This window comes from Lutra lutra, chromosome 8 (assembly GCF_902655055.1).
Source record: "Lutra lutra chromosome 8, mLutLut1.2, whole genome shotgun sequence".
Taxonomy (NCBI): Eukaryota; Metazoa; Chordata; class Mammalia; order Carnivora; family Mustelidae; genus Lutra; species Lutra lutra.
In genome coordinates this window covers 44013363-44031679 of record NC_062285.1, presented here as the reverse complement: position 1 = coordinate 44031679, position 18317 = coordinate 44013363, and the positions used below count along the sequence as shown (strand labels likewise).

The 18317-nt window shown below is 41.2% G+C and overlaps 1 protein-coding gene across 3 annotated transcripts in view; it reads right to left on the bottom strand.

The window, feature by feature from the left end:
• The window catches only part of C8H12orf56 (chromosome 8 C12orf56 homolog), a 96010-nt gene that overhangs the window by 55618 nt on the left and 22075 nt on the right, over positions 1-18317 (bottom strand). For all 3 annotated transcript variants that reach the window (XM_047740727.1, XM_047740728.1, XM_047740729.1), the window contains exon 2: positions 7468-7630. In XM_047740727.1, coding sequence (XP_047596683.1) covers positions 7468-7630 — 163 coding nt within the window. The remainder of the gene's footprint in view (positions 1-7467; positions 7631-18317) is intronic.

The window sequence follows — 18317 nt, the reverse complement described above, 5'->3', positions numbered from 1 at the left end:
TGGGAAACAAAGGCAAAAGAAAAAATTAAATTTCCTTGCTACTTACAGCCCATTGACAAGTCCTTGAAACAGGTAGAGTGACATTCCTCTAGGGATTCAGCTGTCTCAATGTTAATATACTTTGTTAAGGGCAAAAGGCGATCTTAGCCCAACTGCCCCCAGGATCCTATTAGTCTTCTTTAACATATAAAAATTCCTTTGGAAACTTCTTTTATTTCTACCCTCCAAGATATATGGCACCAATCATCCTCCAAGTATATGACCCACTGATATACATCTGAAGGGTCTCATGACTAAGGTTTGACTAGACAGCAATAAATGACTTTTTCCTAACGACAGCTAGCCCCCTCAAGTTCCTGGAAACCTTGTTTCCAAAATTCCTTAGAGACTTATGCTATCCCTAAACCCCTCCCTACTTGAAAGTATGTAATCAGTTACCCATCACAACCCCGTGCAATTCTTTCTGCCCTCAGGTCCTGTCCCCAAGTTTAAAACAAAGCAAACAAACAAACAAAAAAAACCCAGCTTTTTGTGCTGAAGACATTTCAAGAATTCTTTCTTAACCATTTGCTCTGAACCCCAACATTTCCAGATCAATTGTATTTGGTGTCTTGACTCTTTTTCTTAAGGAAGGCTCTGCAAATTGTATGAGTTTTTAGTCCCCACAAAATCTGGATCCATCCCTATCCAAGCTGTAGCTGAGTGGTTTGGGGGTGGGCTCTGACCCAAGTTGGGCTGATCAATGTCTCCCTCTAGGATTGTGACATATGGCCATGACAGGCAGAGCTGGGAGTCTTTGAAACTGGCCATATTGAGAAAAAAGTCCCTCACAGGCTGTTCAGGCCCAGGAACAGGCCCCCGGGTTTCTGGTCTTCCACTATTGGGTTTCTTCTGTTTCCTCTTGATCCCCTAAAAGACTCAAAATCCTTCAATAAATTCTCTTTGGCATTAAGTTAGGCAGAATGAATTTTTTCTACTTGAAAGTGAAAAACTTCTACTAACTACATAAGTTTAAGACCCCGGTCATCATAGACACTTCTAATAGTAGGCTTTTCACAAATGTGGGCACTAATTGTGATATAAATAATGCCTTTGATCGTTGCTGGAATTAAGTAGACCGTATTAGCATTTGTGGCACAGAAGTCAGCAGGTTTGAGCCTCTTGCCTCAGGACCACATATTACGGACTGTCGGGAACGTGAACCACAGGGTCCTGGGTATACAGCAACACCTCAGGCATTTTGGAGGAGAGCTGGAAGGAAATGGAGCACAGCACTGCGGGCTTGCTGGGAGGGGAGAAGAAATCACTGAGTCTTTTCTATTAGGAAGCTGGTATTACCTAAACAGTCAGCCTTAACTGTCTCTTCAACCTGATTTCATGCAGGTTCACCAACCTTGAACTTTTTTGTGTGTGTGTGAGGACATCAAAGGTTATGACAAAAAACAACTTTAGGGTCAGCGTCCCTGCCCCTCTCTATGTTAGCTTTACCTTTCATTGGTAATAATGGTGTTACCGTTGATGATCTTAGGATCTTAGGATCATCTCTACTGTCCACTGAAAAATGAAGTACAGCTTGATCTCTGTTTCTACATCGGCTGGAAGGGCTGGTCCCCTAGGTGCCAGTGGCCAGAGTCTGGCAGGTGTAAGGCCATAATGAAAAAAGAGCCTGATTACAGATAGCAGATGACAGCGTTTTCTGCTACTACGTTCTCTAGGGTGCACAGAGCACCTCACAGTCTTCTTCAGTAGCTTAGATATGAAGTCCTTCTCCCATTTAGCACGGTGGATGCCTGGCGACATGTTCAGTAGTGCTGATCAGCTGAGGCACATTTTTAGAAAGGACACTACCAAAAAAATGCAATGCTTTCTTAACTGCAAGAGATCTGATTATATTTGTCAAAACCCTATTCCTATGGGGAAGACTGCCAAGCCTATGTAAAAATTATCCACTAAACCTAGAGACTCATCAGCCCCTTGTTTTCATTTTCTTCCACCTCAATTATTTTAAAAAATATGTAGGTTTTAGGTATAAAAGAAAATCTTATATTTGTATAAAACCTGGTTCAGTGTATGTGTCATCAAATTATGATGTTTCACTCTATTTTGGGGATTAGTCTACTTCATGTTATGCCAGTGTTTCAAAAGACACCACCAAGGCCATTAAAGTCTTTTCTATGCATCTAGAACTGCAGTGACTGATTCTATAGCTACTAGACACCTGTGGTCATTAAAATTAACATAAAATTAAAATTCAGTTAGTAGCACTAGTCACATCTTAATTGCACAGTGGTCACAGGTGGCTGTTGGCCACTGTACTAGATGTAATTAGACTACATACAGAACAGCTCCATCATTGCAGAAAGTTCTGTTGGACATTGCTGTCCAAGAATGTACTTGAGGGTGCCTGGATGGCTCAGTCGTTGGGTGTCTGCCTTCAGCTCGGGTCATGGTCCCAGGGTCCTGAGTCCCCCATCGGGCTCCCTGCTCTGCAGGGTACTTGCTTCTCCCTCTCCCTCTGCCTCTCTCTCTGTCTCTCATGAATAAATAAATAGAATCTTAAAAAAAAAAAAAGAATGTACTTGAAACTAAGGGGCTAATCAGTCAATTCATTCTAGAGCATTAGCAGCTAATACAGTTCACCACAGCCACTCTGCTCCTGTCAGCATTGTTCATTTAGAGTTTAATAACCATCCCCTTTCATCTACACATAAAAAGTACAATTTATTTATTTTTTTAAAGATTTTATTTATTTATTTGACAGAGAGAGATCACAAGTAGGCAGGAGGCAGGCAGAGAGAGAGGGGGAAGCAGGCTCCCCGCCGAGCAGAAAGCCTGATGTGGGGCTCGATCCCAGAACCCTGGGATCATAACCTGAGCCGAAGGCAGAGGGTTAACCCACTGAGCCACCCAGGCGCCCCAAAAGTACAATTTAAAGTGCTACCTCTGACCCATATAAGGACACATGTATACTCTAGAGAAAAGCCTCTTTTTCTATATATCTCCAGAAAAGTAGGGCATAATTAGGAAGCCTATTGAAAATGAGATGATGAAACTAAGTATTTTTACTACAAATGATTCTCACTTTTGAGCTTCCTTTGTTAAGATAATCCAGTTGGTTTGAGTGTGAGCTTTGCCACATGACACAAATATTCCCTAGGCTTTCACCCAGGAGGTTTGGAGTAAGTTCTAATAATTATCTTTATTTAAATGCTGAGCAGTTAATGTGAGCTACTTCTCTGGGCATGATATCATCAGTATTAACATTAAAGCCTCTAGCAATGACTGTTGTCAAGAAGATAGTCAGACAGGTTTGAGCCTCTCTCTTGCTTCAGGTCTGCATATTACAGACTGTCTAGGAGGTGAACCCCCATGGTCCCACAGGGTATATGGCAACACTAACCCAGGGAAGGAGGAGCTTGGTGGAAAACCGGCATCAGAGTGCAGGACTGTTGGCATTCTAGAAAGGGGGGATGCTTTTATTTCTGTAATGTGTGCTATGTATGACTCCTTGTGACAGTAGCAGTTTTGGGTTTTCAAAACTCCCTACACCAAAGTGTCAGATGAAATACTCAGAGATGAAAATGAAGAAGCAGGAGTGGAGGAGAGGTATAATTTTATGAACAGCCATGTGCGTGAATACAAGATAAGTTTTTTTTTTAAAGTATCTTCACTGCTTTTAACATCATTTGTGAAGTTTCTAGGAATTTAAATTTCATAAAACTTCTGCCTGTAATTAGCTTCTTTAACGTGTGTTTTTATCTTCTTATACATCTTGGGGGAAAAACAAACCAAGAATAATTATGCTTGTGGACAAGGATAAATATGCATTTAAGGCAACCAATGCCAGTTAGGTACTCTAATTAGGGTGGCAAGAGACCTGGGGAGCAACCAGGGATTTAGTAAGTCTAATTACAACTTCTACAAACAGTTGCCATGCCATGGAGTGTCAGTGTGGAAGGGTGCTTGTCTATGAGATTGTACAAACACTGGATAGTTTTCTCACACTTTGTAGTTATCCGGTACTCCAAGAGCTCTGAGTCTTACCTGGAGGGAAGCCTAGTGAAGAGCCAGTTGACTGGTGTGCACTGGTCTAGCTCCACTGCCTAGAGGCCAGAAGTGGAAGGGCCTATCCAGGAGCCCTGTGGGGACTTTATTCTGACCTTCCTCTAAGCCAAGGATGTGATCTCAACAGCTGACTGCTTTCCTGCTGTGTGCCCAGCCTTGCCCACGTTATTTCATGTATCACAAAAACCCTGTGAAAGTAGCAATAGAAAGACAAGGAAACTGAGGCTCATAGATAGACAGTCACACAGCTGGAAAGGTGGGAGCCGGGATTCAGATGTCAGCTTAGCGAGTCCAAAGCCCATGCTTCTCTGCTTTTGACCATCTCCTGGTTATGTGGATTGCATATAAAGGGCTCCTTTAGATATAATCACATTTTATGTACATATATAAAATAAGACCTCGAAATAAAGAGTTAAAGCTGAACTATATATTCTATTTTTATCTATTTGTCCTTGGATTTTTAAAACTTACTCACCAGGAGGATGTACAGCCCAAAATGTGAAACATAAAGGCACAGGAGCTCTGGTTGAGCAGGGTGAGTCCCGGGAGCCCTGACTCCTCACCTCCCCTTTGTCCCCACCCCACTGTGGATTTTCTAGATCTCCTTGTGCCCAGTGGGAAAATCATCTGCATCAGATGCTGAGCTCCCTAAACAAAATTAAAGGTGGCTTTTCATCTTTTTTTTATCTAGGTGTGAATCATAGTTCTTGGGTGAACAAGTTCCCAACACTATTTTTGAATGAAGAGTGAATGCTGTTAATAACCACAATAAACCATAATTATTGGAACAGGACCTTGTGGCTTCCCTTGCTTGTGGGAGCCCAAGATTCACAGAGATGACTATCAGGAGTTTTCCTAAAGCCAGGTTCACAATGTTTCTGGTTATCCCCTGTACTTCTTGATCAGGTTTTTCATTAAAATATGTGGCTGTTGGGGGCGCCTGGGTGGCTCAATCATTAAGCATCTGCCTTTGGCTCAGTTCATAATCCTGGGGTCCTGAGATCAAGCCCCACGTTGGGCTCCCTGCTCAGCGGGAAGCCTGCTTCTCCCTCTCCCACTCCCCCCGCTTGCGTTCCCTCTCTCACTGTGTCTCTCTCTGTCAAATCTTAAAAAACAAAAAGAAAAAAAATGTGGTTGTTAATAAGGTTATGAAAATTAAACAAGAACTGACCAGGGGTGCCTGGGTGGCTCAGTGGGTTAAGCATCTGCCTTCGGTTCAGGTTATGATCCCAGAGTCCTGGGATGAAACCCTGCATCGGGCTCTCTGCTCAGCGGGGAGCCTTCTTCTCCCTCTGCCAGTCGCTCCACCTGCTTGTGCTCAGTCTCTCTCTCTCTGATGACTAAATAAATAAAATCTTAAAAATAACTTAAAAAAAGAACTGACTATAATGGAATCCAGATTTTAACTCATTCTTTTTTTTTAAAACCAGTATTTAGTGAACACACTTCTTTCTCTTTTGTTTTTCTTCATTTCTCCCCCCACCTTCCCTCCCTTTCTTCCTTTCCATTCTTTTCTTTCTTTCCTTTTTTCCCACATATGCTCATGTATGGCAAACTGTGCCAAGAATGGATGGATCAGCTCATTAATCATCATGGAACTGAAAATCAAAACCACAATGAGACCTCACAACTGTTAGGATGGCAATCCTCAAAAAGCCAAAAGATAGCAAGGATTGGTGAGGATGTGGAGAAAAGGGAACCCTTATGCACTCTTTGTAGGGCTGCAAATTGGTACAACCACTGTCGAAAACAGTATGGAGGCTCCTCAAAAAATGAAAATAGGACTACCATATGATCCAGCATTCCCATTTCTGGGTTTGTATTTAAAGGAAATAAAACCACTATCTCAGATAACTGCCCTCCCTATTCATAGCAGCATTATTTACAGTAACCTTAGTGTCCAGCAATACATGAATGGATAAATAAAATGTGTGTGGGTGTCAGGGGTGGGGGTGTGTGCACACATGCATATACACACAATCTAATATTATTTAGCCTTTAAAAAAAGGAAAATCTGGGATGCCTGGGGGGCTCACTCAGGTGAATGTCCAGCTCTTGATTTAGGCTCAGGTCCTGATCTCAGGGTCCTGGGATCGAGCTCCAAGTCTGGCTCCCTGCTCAATGAGAAGACTGCTTGTGGATTCTCTCTCTTCTCTGCCCCTAACCTCCCCCGCTGCTCATGTTCTCTCTCTCTGTTTCAGATAAATAAATAAATCTTAAAAAAAAAAAAAAATCCTGGGGCATCTGCCTGGCTCAGTCAGCAGAGCATCTGGCTTTTTTTTTTTTTTTTTTAAGATTTTATTTATTTTATCATCTGAGAGAGGGAGCACAGCATGGGGAGTAGCAGGCAGAGGGAGAACCAGGCTCCCCCCTGAGCAAGGACCCAAATGTGGGACTCAGTCCCAGGACCTTGGGATCACAGCCTGAGCCAAGGGCAGCCGCCCAACCGACTGAGCCACCCAAGCATCCCAAGCATCCAACTGTTGATCTTGGTGTCATGAGTTCAAGACCCACATTGGATGTAGGGATTACTTTAAAATATAAAGAAGTAAAATAAAATCTAAAAAACAGAAAATCTGGGGCGCCTGGGTGGCTCAGTGGGTTAAAGCCTCTGCCTTCGGCTCCGGTCATGATCCCAGGGTCCTGGGATCCAGCCCCGCATCGGGCTCTCTGCTCAGCAGGGAGCCTGCTTCCTCCCCTCTCTCTGCCTGCCTCTCTGCCTACTTGTGATCTCTGTCTGTCAAATAAATAAATAAATAAAATCTTTAAAAAAAAACAACAAAAAAAAACAGAAAATCTTGCATTTGAGACAACATGGATGAACCTGGAGGACATAATGCTAAGTGAAATAAACCAGACATAAAAAGAAAACCACTACATAATCTCACTTATGTTGAACCCAAAAAAGACAAACTCATAGTAGATAGTAAATAGTATCTAGTAGTAATAGTAGATAGTAAATAGTATCTAGTAGATAGTAAATCTACTAGTAGATAGTAAAATGGTAATTTACCAGGGTCTGAGGGCTTGGTGGGGGGAAAGGTAGATGTTGGTCAAAAGGTAGATGTTCATTATAAGACAGATAAGTTCTGGAGACCAAAATGCACAGCATGATGACTATAGTTAACAATAATGAAGGGAGTGCTTGAAACTTGCAAAGAAAATAGATCTTAAGTGTTCTCATCGCTTATACAAAATGAAAACTATGTGGAATGATTAGCCTGATTGTGATAATCATTTCATAGTGTATACATAGACTAAAATATCACGGTTAACACCTTATATATAATTTTTATTTGTCAGCATACCTCAGTAAAGCTGGGGAGAAGAAAAGAACATTCTTTTTTGTCTTATAAAGTAATGCATCTTTTCTTGTGTCACTTTAAGAAATATATTGCATACCTTTTTTGTTGTCAGAAGTACCATGATGAAATGGAAATGAGAATTTCTTGACACCTTTTGATTTTTCATGCTCTTTTTTTAAAACATTTGAAGAATGGATGATACGAATATGTTGGTTGGTTTCTCTATCTGGTGGACTCAAAAATTGTGGGTAATCATCAATCTGAAAAAAATATAATTAATTAAGCTAATTGAGGGCAAATATAACTGTTTCTCTGTCCTGTGATAATAAATCCCCTAAAGCTTAGGGCAAGTTTAAAGCACATTCTTTCTTATTTTTTTCCTGGGAAATCTTTCCTCTTCTTGTCAGGTTTCTCAATTGTTCCTCTATTTCTTTTAGTTTTTACTAAAAATGCATTTAGCAACAGACCCTAAGACATTATTTACACTACAGGATTGCTAAATAGTAATAGTGTTTGTGTTTGTGAAAATATATCCCTCACCCTTTCATTTTGAGAATAGATTTTTTTTAAGTCTTAAAAATGTATAATCAATGGCCTTAAACTAGGATTTTTATGTGCAGTGGAAAATGTCCATTTGCAGGGGACAGTATACAAAAATTCTAGGAATACAAACTTCCAGGTTTGAATTATGGAAATTTCCTGCTCCTAAATAGCTTTCTCTTCTCTCCAAAGTGCTCTGTTTTCTATTCTTGATTAAAAAGAGAAAAGGTCTCAATAAATACTTGGGATTTTTTTTTTTTTTTTTTTTTAAGGAGGCTCCACAGCTAGCATGGAGCCCAAAACCGGGCTTCAACTCACGACCTCAGGATCAAGACCTGAGCTCAAACCAAGAGTCATACACTTAACTGACTGAACCACCCAGCCACCCCAATACTTAGAATTTTTAGATCTTTAACAATCTACTTCCCTTTTTATGACAGGTAGGCAGCAATAACATCTGACTGAAAAGCCAAGAGTAAAGCCAGAGAATCACCAGAAGCATATTTAAAACCTTTAATCCAAGCATCAGGAGGAATACCTTTATAGGCTTTTTGCAAAGTTACTTAGAATTTGGATAAAAATATTTCCTGTGATCATCCGGTTTCATCCTTCTCTTTTCACAAATATATGAAGGAAATATCAAATAATTTTTTAAAAATCTAACTCAGGGGAATTAAAGTTGGAAGGTAAACTAATGAAAAGGTATCAGAATCTACTCAAATTTAATTTTTAAAATTATTTTCAAATATATAGAGTAATTCGAACCAAGCTAATGAAGCATACAGGTCTTCCAAGGATGTGTTTTCATTAATTATAAAAGCTTATAGTTAGTAGAGGTTCCTCTTCTGAACAAGATTCTTCAGAAATGGCTTAAGCTATTTGATACATGCAAGGATATGCTTATAAAATTAGAATCCTATTATACACATGGCTAAGGTTTTTGTTTGTTTTATGTAACTCTGTATTTTATTTTTTTCTCTTGCTGTGGTCAGGAAAAATTATAACAGACTTTGAATTGGGCAAAAAAGATGATCTAGGTGTTTTCTATCATTTATTGCCTTTGCGCTATTTTAAAACACTGTAAGTGGGGGCGCCTGGGTGGCTCAGTTGGTTAAGCGACTGACTCCTGATTTCAGCTCAGGTCATGATGGCAGAACTATGAGCTGGAGCCCTATAATGGGCTCTACCTCTGCTTGAGGTTCTCTCCTCCTCCCTCTGCCCCTCCTCCCACTCAAGTGTGCTGTCTCTCTCTGTCTTTCTCTTCTCTCTCTCTCAAATAAATAAATAATTCTTTAAAACACTTTAAGTGTTTTAAGCCAGTTGAGTCACTGGCTTAGTAGGTAGAGCCTGTGACTCTTGATCTTAGGGTTGTAAGTTTGAGCCCCACGTTGGGTGTAGAGATTATTTAAAAATACTTAAAGAAAACACTAAGTTGTAGAAAACTGGTAATAGTGAAAATTATTCCAGTTCATACTGATACAAGTTGATTGTGTCCAGTGGAATGCAACTGATTACCACCCTTTGATTAAGAGAACGGTTGTTGGATATCTGAACCAGTGAGATTGTGTGTTTTTGTGTTTACTGATCTGAAAATATATGCTCTCTACCTAGATGTCTATAATTTAGAAAAGCCTTTACCTCTTATTATGGTAGTGGGTAATACTTTCCTCTTTCCAGAGGGTATTAATAAGTTAATTATAAAGACTAAGGAGCTCTGTTTTGATGACTTGCAGAAATAAGCCCTTATAGAAGAAAAATGTTTCTATAATTCCCCCAAAATAAGGAAATTTAACATCTAATACTTTATTTTTATTTACTTTTTAAATTTTTAAAAAAGATTTTATTTATTTATTTGACAGAGACACAGCGAGAGAGGAAACACAAGCAGAGGGGGTGGGAGAGGGAGAAGCGGCCTTCCTGACCCGTAGGGACCCCGGTGTGGGGCTCAATCCCAGGACCCTGGGATCATGACCTGAGCTGAAGGCAGACACCCAAAGACGGAGCCACCCAGGCACCCCTACTTTTTATAATATTTTATTTTTAAGTAATTCCTACACCCAGTATAGGGCTCAAACTCATAACCCTGAGATCAAGACTTGCACACTCCTCCGACTGAAAAGCCAGATGCCCCTAACATCTAATACTTTATTTTTATTTTATTTTATTTATTTATTTGTCAGAGAGAGAGAAAGAGAGAATGAGAGAGGGGGAGCAGGGGGAGAGATAGGCAAAGGGAGAAGCAGGATCATGACCAGAACCGAAGGCAGACGCCCAACCGACTGAGCCACCCAGGTGCCCTGCTAGTTTTGGTTTAATGTTGTTACAATCTGGGGCACCTGGTGGCACCATTGGCTAAGCATACCACTCTTGGTTTTGGCTCAGGTCCTGATCTCAGAGTTCTGAGATCGAACCCCACCTCAGGCTCCACACTCAGCATGGAGCCTGCTTAAGACTCTCAATCTCTCTGTCCCTGCCCACTGTGCACTTGTGCTCTCTTGCTCTCTCTCTCTCAGTAAGTAAAATCTTTTTTTCTTGTAAGATTTTATTTGTTTATTTGAAAGAGAGAGTAAGAGAGCACAAGCAGGGGGAGCTGCAGAGGGAGAGGGAGAAGCAGGCTTCCCCGATAAGTAGAGAACCCGATAATGGGGCTCAGTCCTAGGATTCTGAGATCATGACCTGAGCCAAAACCAGATGCTTAACCAACTGAGCCACCCAGGCATACTGTATATAAATAAATCTTTAGGGGCGCCTGGGTGGCTCAGTTGGTTAAACGTCTGCCTTCGGCTCAGGTCATGATCCCAGGGTCCTGGGATCGAGTCCCTCATCGGGCTCCCTGCTCAGTGGGGAGCCTGTTTCCCCCTCTCCCTAGGCCTGCCTCTCTGCCTACTTGTGCTCTTTCTCCATCTGTCAAATAAATAAGTAAAATCTTAAAAAAAAAATCTTTTAAAAAAGTTGTATTATCTTGGCACATTTATATACATATATGTGATTATATATAGTGATTATATATATTGTATTTCAGTATTGCTATATTATATTAAAGACTTTCTCCATATAAAAATTATGTTCATTTATTTTTACAAATCAGTTACAAAAATGTAACCTCTTCTTTTTAAGATTTTATTTATTTATGTGAGAGAGAGCGAGTGAGCACAAGCAGTGGGGAGAGGCAGAGGGAGAGACAGAGGGAGAAGCAGGCTCCCAGCTGGGCAGAAGCCCCAGGCAGGGCTCGATCCCAGGACCCCAGAATCATGACTTGAGCCAAAGGCAGATGTTTAACTGACTGAGCCAGCCACCCAGGTGCCCCTCAGATGTAACTTTTATTGATGTCCTTAAAAATGGGCTTTGTCACTATTCTTAGAGACATTTTGTCTAATTTTTTGCAATGGCTTTATTACCTTTGTTTTGCATGCCATAGGAAAAACCAAATTTTCTAGTAAGTTGCCTGTTTTTAATGGGCAACTTCATCAGACCTTTCACATTTGAAAGGTTCTCAAAAATAAACCAACCAGTCATTTGAATCTCCGTCTTTTACGGATAGTTTTTATTTTATTGTGATGCTTGCTTGAAGGTTCTTTTATAAGATTAAAAAAAACAAAACCAAAAACGGTCTTTTTGTCCTCAACAAAGGACAGTCTCAGAGCAGAACCTCCTGGGAAAAGGACTGAGACAGGCTCTTCAAAGACTTCAGAGCTGAGCTCACATTCCTTAGACAACTCAGACCACACCAGCGGACTGAGTTAGGATTTCCAAGACTCCATTAGGTCAAGAAGCCGGTGGCTTCATCAGACTCCTAACTTAAAATGCCCCAGGATGAGACTTAACTTTACAGGACTAAATGAAACTGGTAGAATTTTTATTGTGGTTATTTGCTTAGAATATTATTGATGTTGTTCTAATGTTCTATTTTCTAAATATATGAGGAAGCTTTTTATCTTCCTTCTTAAATTGTAACTAGTGTGTAACCCATAATAATTTAGAGATTCTGCTCTCATAAACCAAAAATATTTAAATATCTGATTTTCACTGGCTCCCCCAGAATTCAGAAACTTAATAGATTGAGTTAAGATCTGACTTCCTTTTACCAGGATATAATTGTACACATTGATTGTATATCCAAGGCCTTCTGTTAAGTGTCCTGTTTAAGAAAGATATTCATTTGGGGTGACTGGGTGGCTCAGTTGATAAAGCATCATACTCTTTTTTTTTTTTTTTAAGATTTTATTTATTTATTTGACAGAGCGAGAGAGGGAACACAAGCAGGGGGAGCTGGAGAGGAAGAAGCAGGCTTCCCGCTGAGTGGAGAGCCCCATGTGGGGCTCGATCCCAGGACGCTGGGATCATGACTTGAGCCAAGGCAGCCGATTAACAACTGAGCCACCCAGGTGTCCCAAAGCGTCAGGCTCTTGGAATCAGCTCAGGTCACGATCTCAGAGTCATGGGATTGAGCCCAGCGTTAAGTTCTGTGCTCAGCAGGAGTCTGCTTGGGACTCTTTCTCTTCCTCTGCCCCTCCCCACCACTCTCCCACATGCTCTCTCTCTCTCTCCCTCTCTCAAAATAAATCTTTTGAAAAGGCATGGGGGGGGGGTGCGGGTTGGAGGGAGTAGATATTCATTTAACGAGATACGGCAAACCATTTTAAGGGCCAAAGATTTGGTGTATTTAAGGAGCCTGTGCTTACAAAGCCGGCCCAGGAAAACTAGCCCAGAGACCCCAGCCTCACAGTTATCAGGAAGGTCACTTCTGACAGGCCAGGCAATTAAGAAATTAAGAAACCTCGGGCACCTGGGTGGCTCAATCGGTGAAGCAGTTAAGCTTAGGCTCAAGTCAAGATCTCAGGGTCTTAGGATCGAGTCCCGCACTGGGCTCCCTGCTCAACGGGGAGTCTGCTTCTCCCTCTCCCTGCTTGTACTCTGTGTGTCAAATAAGTAAAATCTTCAAAAAAAAAAAAAAAAAGAAAAGAAAAGAAAAAGAAACTTTCAGGACCTCAAAATTCACTCAAATTAATAGGTACTACAAGAGAAATCTGGTGGAGAGCCTTCTTTGGGCCTGATTTCCTAGCCTAGGGAAAGCAAATAATAGAGTCTTTTTAAAGTCAAACCTGACATTCATAAAAACTTTCTCACAGAAGTTTTTGCAAAGCATTTTTTTTTTAATTGTGTAAAGCGATGGAAGTTGATTAAGTGAAGATACCAAAAAAGCTGTCAAGAGAGGGGTCCCAACAGGGCTGCTGGCTGAAGGCCTTTAGGGTTGGTCTTTTATAGAAAGCTAACAGGGAACTTAAATTCTTTTAACATCTCTTTTGGTAAGACCCTTCAATGGCTTACTTTCTTTTTAGGCTCTGCTTATTCTTTGTTGGTCACAGGTGATTATCATATAAAGACCCACCCCACATGACCATACGCCTAGGGCAGGGCGGTCTAATTTGCTCCCTTATCTCTGGTTTCCCCACACTTCCATGTTTTTTGGGATTTCTGTGAGCCCCTCACCTAGCACCCCCCTCGCCCCCCACCTAGCCCCACCTGTCCCTTACTCATTCCTCCCCCTGAAATAGTAACCCTAAATGCCCTTAGGGAATGGGGCGATGACCGCTCTGGCTGCTTCCTGCTGAAATGGGGTGGCGGGCTGTGTGGCAGTTAGAATCTTTCAGGCGGTTGGTCCAGTTTGTGATATGGCTCCAGGGGGGTCAGGATGGGCAGCAAACAGTACATGCATCAGTACGTGCAAAAGGATGAACATAAAACAAGTATTAGGCCCAAAATGATTATCACATCCCTTAGATAAGATCCCCAATTACCAATTTTGTCAAATAGATTATTGGATATCTTGATCTTATTTAACTGATCACAAATGCCCCCTATTAATTGGGAGATCTTGTAGGAGTTAACTGTAATCATGTGAGGAAGTTTTTCATACCCCAAATGGTGTAGCAGTAGTAGACAGGTCATTAGTGGCATGGTTCTCAAGAACCATGACTTCATTGAATTCTTGGCTGAGTGCATCCAGTGCCTGGGACGTATCATTTAGAGTCCTGCTGAGCAAGCATACTGCTTTGCTTATTTTATATTGCAGTCCTGTCTTAAGTCCTGGAAGTCCCATAATGAGCTTTGAGGCTGTTTTTACCAGGAGGGCTGTTGGATGCTTGGTGAAAGCCTTTGTTTGCAATTGTATTGACAGTAGAGGTGGCTTCTCGGATAAATGACTATGAGAGATGAAACCATCAAGAAGCCCTTTTTGTTTGATGTCCAGCCTTAACAATATCCTAATTACAGGGAATCACTGGCAGATGGAACATTTGTCTCAGGAGCTAAGGGCATCCCTAAGTTCATCATCCAATCTAATCATAAAGAAAGTGGGGCCATCCACTATTTCCATGGGGTACGCTCTGGCTTTTATAGAGCAATTTTGTCATCCCAGCCACATAGAATTTGTCAAGGGGATAGCTGAGTTATACAATTGCTGGGGACTCTACCCCATTTCCCAGTTGTTCAAGTAATCATATGACCGTGGAGTCCTGTTATTATCCCCACAGAATAGCAAGCAAGATTGCCTATACATGAGCTATTGTGGCAACTTCTTTGAATTTCACCTCAAGTGATCTAGCTTAGGCAAACAACATTCAAAGACAATCAGAACTAAAATTTAGCATCTACAAAGGTGTGTTATTGAAACATAATTTCTCATGTGCCTGGGTGGCTCAGTAGGTTAAAGTCTCTGCCTTTGGCTCAGGTCATGATCCCAGGATCCTGGGATCAAGCTCCACATCGGGCTGTCTGCTCAGCAGGAAGCCTGCTTCTTCCTCTGTCTCTCTGCCTGCCTCTCTGCCTACTTGTGATCTCTGTCTGTCAAATAAATAAATAAAATCTTAAAAAAAAAACCACACACACACAATTTCTCTCTAAAATAACCCTCATTTGCAAAGGTAGCCAAATAAGGCTAATTTGATTGAAAAACAGGTCCAGTTTTAACAAATGGCATAATTATTTCCATAAGCTCAGCAAGAATGATTGATCATATAGATCTTTTAGAATCTGTTTTGCTGGAACTTCTATATGGAGTCTCTTGGTTGAAATTTTAGTTGCTCCTCTAGGCTGGAACCCAAGCCAAGTACTTGCCATCAGACATGCCTGCAATATCTGTAGATGTGGGTAGATTCCTCTTCATGAGGTCCCCAGCGTATCCTGAGGTCCTTGCTCATGCCAGGAAGTGACATTCTTTACTTTCCTGGTAAGGCTGCTGGGAACTTTGCAAGCAAGGTACCAGGTGAGCATTCCCAAGGGGCTTTCTGGCTTTAGGTTTCATGAAGTCAACCTTAGTTTCTTAAAGCTGTCTGGTCATATCTGAGTCTACACATGTCTCTCAAATATGACATTCCAGTCAAAGCCTTGGTAAAATAACCAGTATTTCTAATGGTGTCTGTTACAAGGAGAACAGATTCGTAGTGAACTTATGCAAATGATTATGATTGCCATGGAAGAAAGCTTATTGAGACCTTTTGAATCTCAGAGGGTTTAGGTAGAGAGAAATGTTAAATGCTTTAATGCTTTTGTTTACAAATATATATTTTATCACATTTCTGTAAATCATATCTTAAGAGAAAGTTTCCCTAATCTGGGAGAGCAAACATTAGAGAATCAGCAATGTTTTGAACGAAAGTCATGAAAGGAACTATAGTCATTTTTTCCCAATTCACTTAGTCCCATTTTACTATTCTTGTTTAAAATGCAACTTTAGTGAGTTTTGGAAGTTTTTACCCATTTTAGTTTTGATCTTAAAGATACTGAATACCTGTAAAAGTCCTTTTTATGAACCTCCTTGAAGATAAAACTCATTTTGCAAGAGAATAAGAACAATTATAAATGACAAAAACTCAGAAATGGACATTGGCAATGATTTGATAGGAGAGTTCATTATGATAAAATTGACAAAGAAACTTAGTCATTTCTGTGTCACATAACACTTCAATAGCCAGAATATTGAGTGATGATGACTTTATACCAGAATGTAACATACCAAACAAACAGGCCTAATTAGTCGAGGAGACTTTGTTCATGATTTAAATCTTGGGCAAGTTTGTTAAAACCTTAGAAAGTTTTAAAGCACACGCCTAAATGGGATTAGGGATTGTCAAAGACCCGATAGAGGCAAAACATAGAAATGGCTTTTCTGGGCAGCCAAAGAGAAAACAGCTGTTTACATATTCTTATGAAGAGCAGATCAACAATTCAAGAAAACTTTGTCTTTTGAACAGAGAGAGAATTCCAATCTCATATACCACTGTACTTTTAAAATCCCCTTATTTTAATCTTAGTCCATCCTGACCACACCTAAAATTCCTTTCCAAAGATTTCACTTCACAAACCTTCTACAACTTTCCTTTACATTCAGATTTTGTCCCAAGTCATTTCTTTCCAAACAACCAGTCTCATTGAGAACGTAATTACCTTCTTTTTCCTTCCACAAAAAACGCATTCCAAATCCTTATATCTTTCTTGCATATCTCCTACTTTTCTACATAGAGAGTTGCTGAATTTTGCCCTTTTAGAAATCTTAGCCTCCAGTGAAGCCTAAGTAGTAGCCAGTAGTGAACTGTCACACCAGAGTTCTTTAGATGACAAAGTTATGAACTGGTTAAGCACAAAGCATGTTTACCAGCAGATTTAAATATCCTTACTTTCTCTGCAATAAGTAGTCAAATACCACGAACCTATCCAGTAACCAATGATTTAGCACCTTATCTATCCTACTTGGAACAGACCTAGATGTCCAATGAATTTAATCCCAATGACTTTGAAAGCTATTTTAACAATTTTCTATGAAAACTTTGATGGGATGGGCAATTAACCATCATTTTAGTCATCTTTTGGCTAACAAACTGCAACAGAAACAACACAAGCTTATCTGACCTTCAGCAAACCTTGGCAGAAGAAAAGTTTCACCTTTAATGCTGATAACCTTAAAGACATATCTATCTTCATTAAACCAACAAACTTAACTTAGTTTCAATACCCGGTTATTGTTCCAACTAGGTCCGCTTTTAAAAGTCAGTCAGTTTGTTCCCCAGTGTCAGTTTTTACCTGAGACGCTGGTGAGGAGATCTGAAGTCAGAGTGTGTCCAGGCCGTACCCACGGTGCAGAAACGGGAGGGGTGGGGCACGCGGAGGAGGCAAAGTGCTACCAGAAGACAGAAAGTTCCCAGTTCTGAAGCTCATCCACTTGGTCAATGAGTAAACGCCATGTTTATCCACCCAGAAGTGGGATTAGGCAGTCCCTGTCAGGCTCGAGAAGAGAGGGAATATCCCTGAAACAAGGAGTTTTGGCAGCTGCTTGGAAATATTCCTTAAAGTCCCCACCGGAAGGCAGACTAATCACAGTTGGCTCCAGTTACAGTCATTATCCCGGGAAATGAGTGAGGGAGAGGCCCCCACATCTGTTAGAAGAACAGTGAGAGAGAGAGAGAGTCACCGTCCCCTTTGCTAGAGATGGCCTGTGTTTCCTCCAGCCACCCGGGTTGATTTGGAGGATGCCTAGTTAAGCCATTCCAATATGCCAGGAGGGAGTTTCTGGTCTGGTTATCTCTCAACACGTCCTGCACGAGGCCCTTCAGGCTGGGTCCTGATTTAGAGCCCTGAAAGCCTAGAGGGATCTAGGGTACCTCTGTCTCTTCACCCTGTTTCCTGCAGAAGAGACCTGATAGATCCTATTGTGGCCATGCAGGGAATGTTACAGGAGCTCAGTCCTTTCCTAAATTTGCAATCCAAATTGCTTCCAGTGGGTTCACGGCACTCTCAGGCAGAGTCCTTGAGAACTGAAGAGACCATGCCTTGCCACGAAGGTCACGCCTTATTTTACCTTGCCTTGAAGAACCTGATGTGTTTAACCCATGGAAAACACTAGAAAGTTTTACAAGGGGAAATTACCCAGTTTTGCCCTACCCAATCCAGAGGAATCCCTGCAGAGAATGGTTTGTTTCCCATCTCGAGAACCCGGTAGAAGTTACCCCGTACCTGTAACTATGAAGGCGACCCTACATATTGTCTCTCCCCTGTGAACCCAGGCATCCCATGGTTTCCTACCCAGAGTTGCCTAACATCTTGGGTTAAGGGGGCTCAGGCCGGGAGTAGCCACTCTTACCTGTCCATCACCTGACCCTCCTTTTCTCCTCTGGATTTCCCCCCCCAAAATCTGGCCCAATCATAAAGGCTTAGCAAGATAATAGCAAATATGTTCCCTGTGCGTTTTTCCTGTCCGTATACCTGGGGTCCCATTTGCAAGCACGGCTCTGCTGAGGGGTGCTGACCCTGAGATTTACCATCATCATGATTTCATATTTCTGTTGTTGCAACAAGGAGTCTTCAACTATATGCCCCACTTAAGTCCCAGCCACTAATGCAACCAGTCAAGGA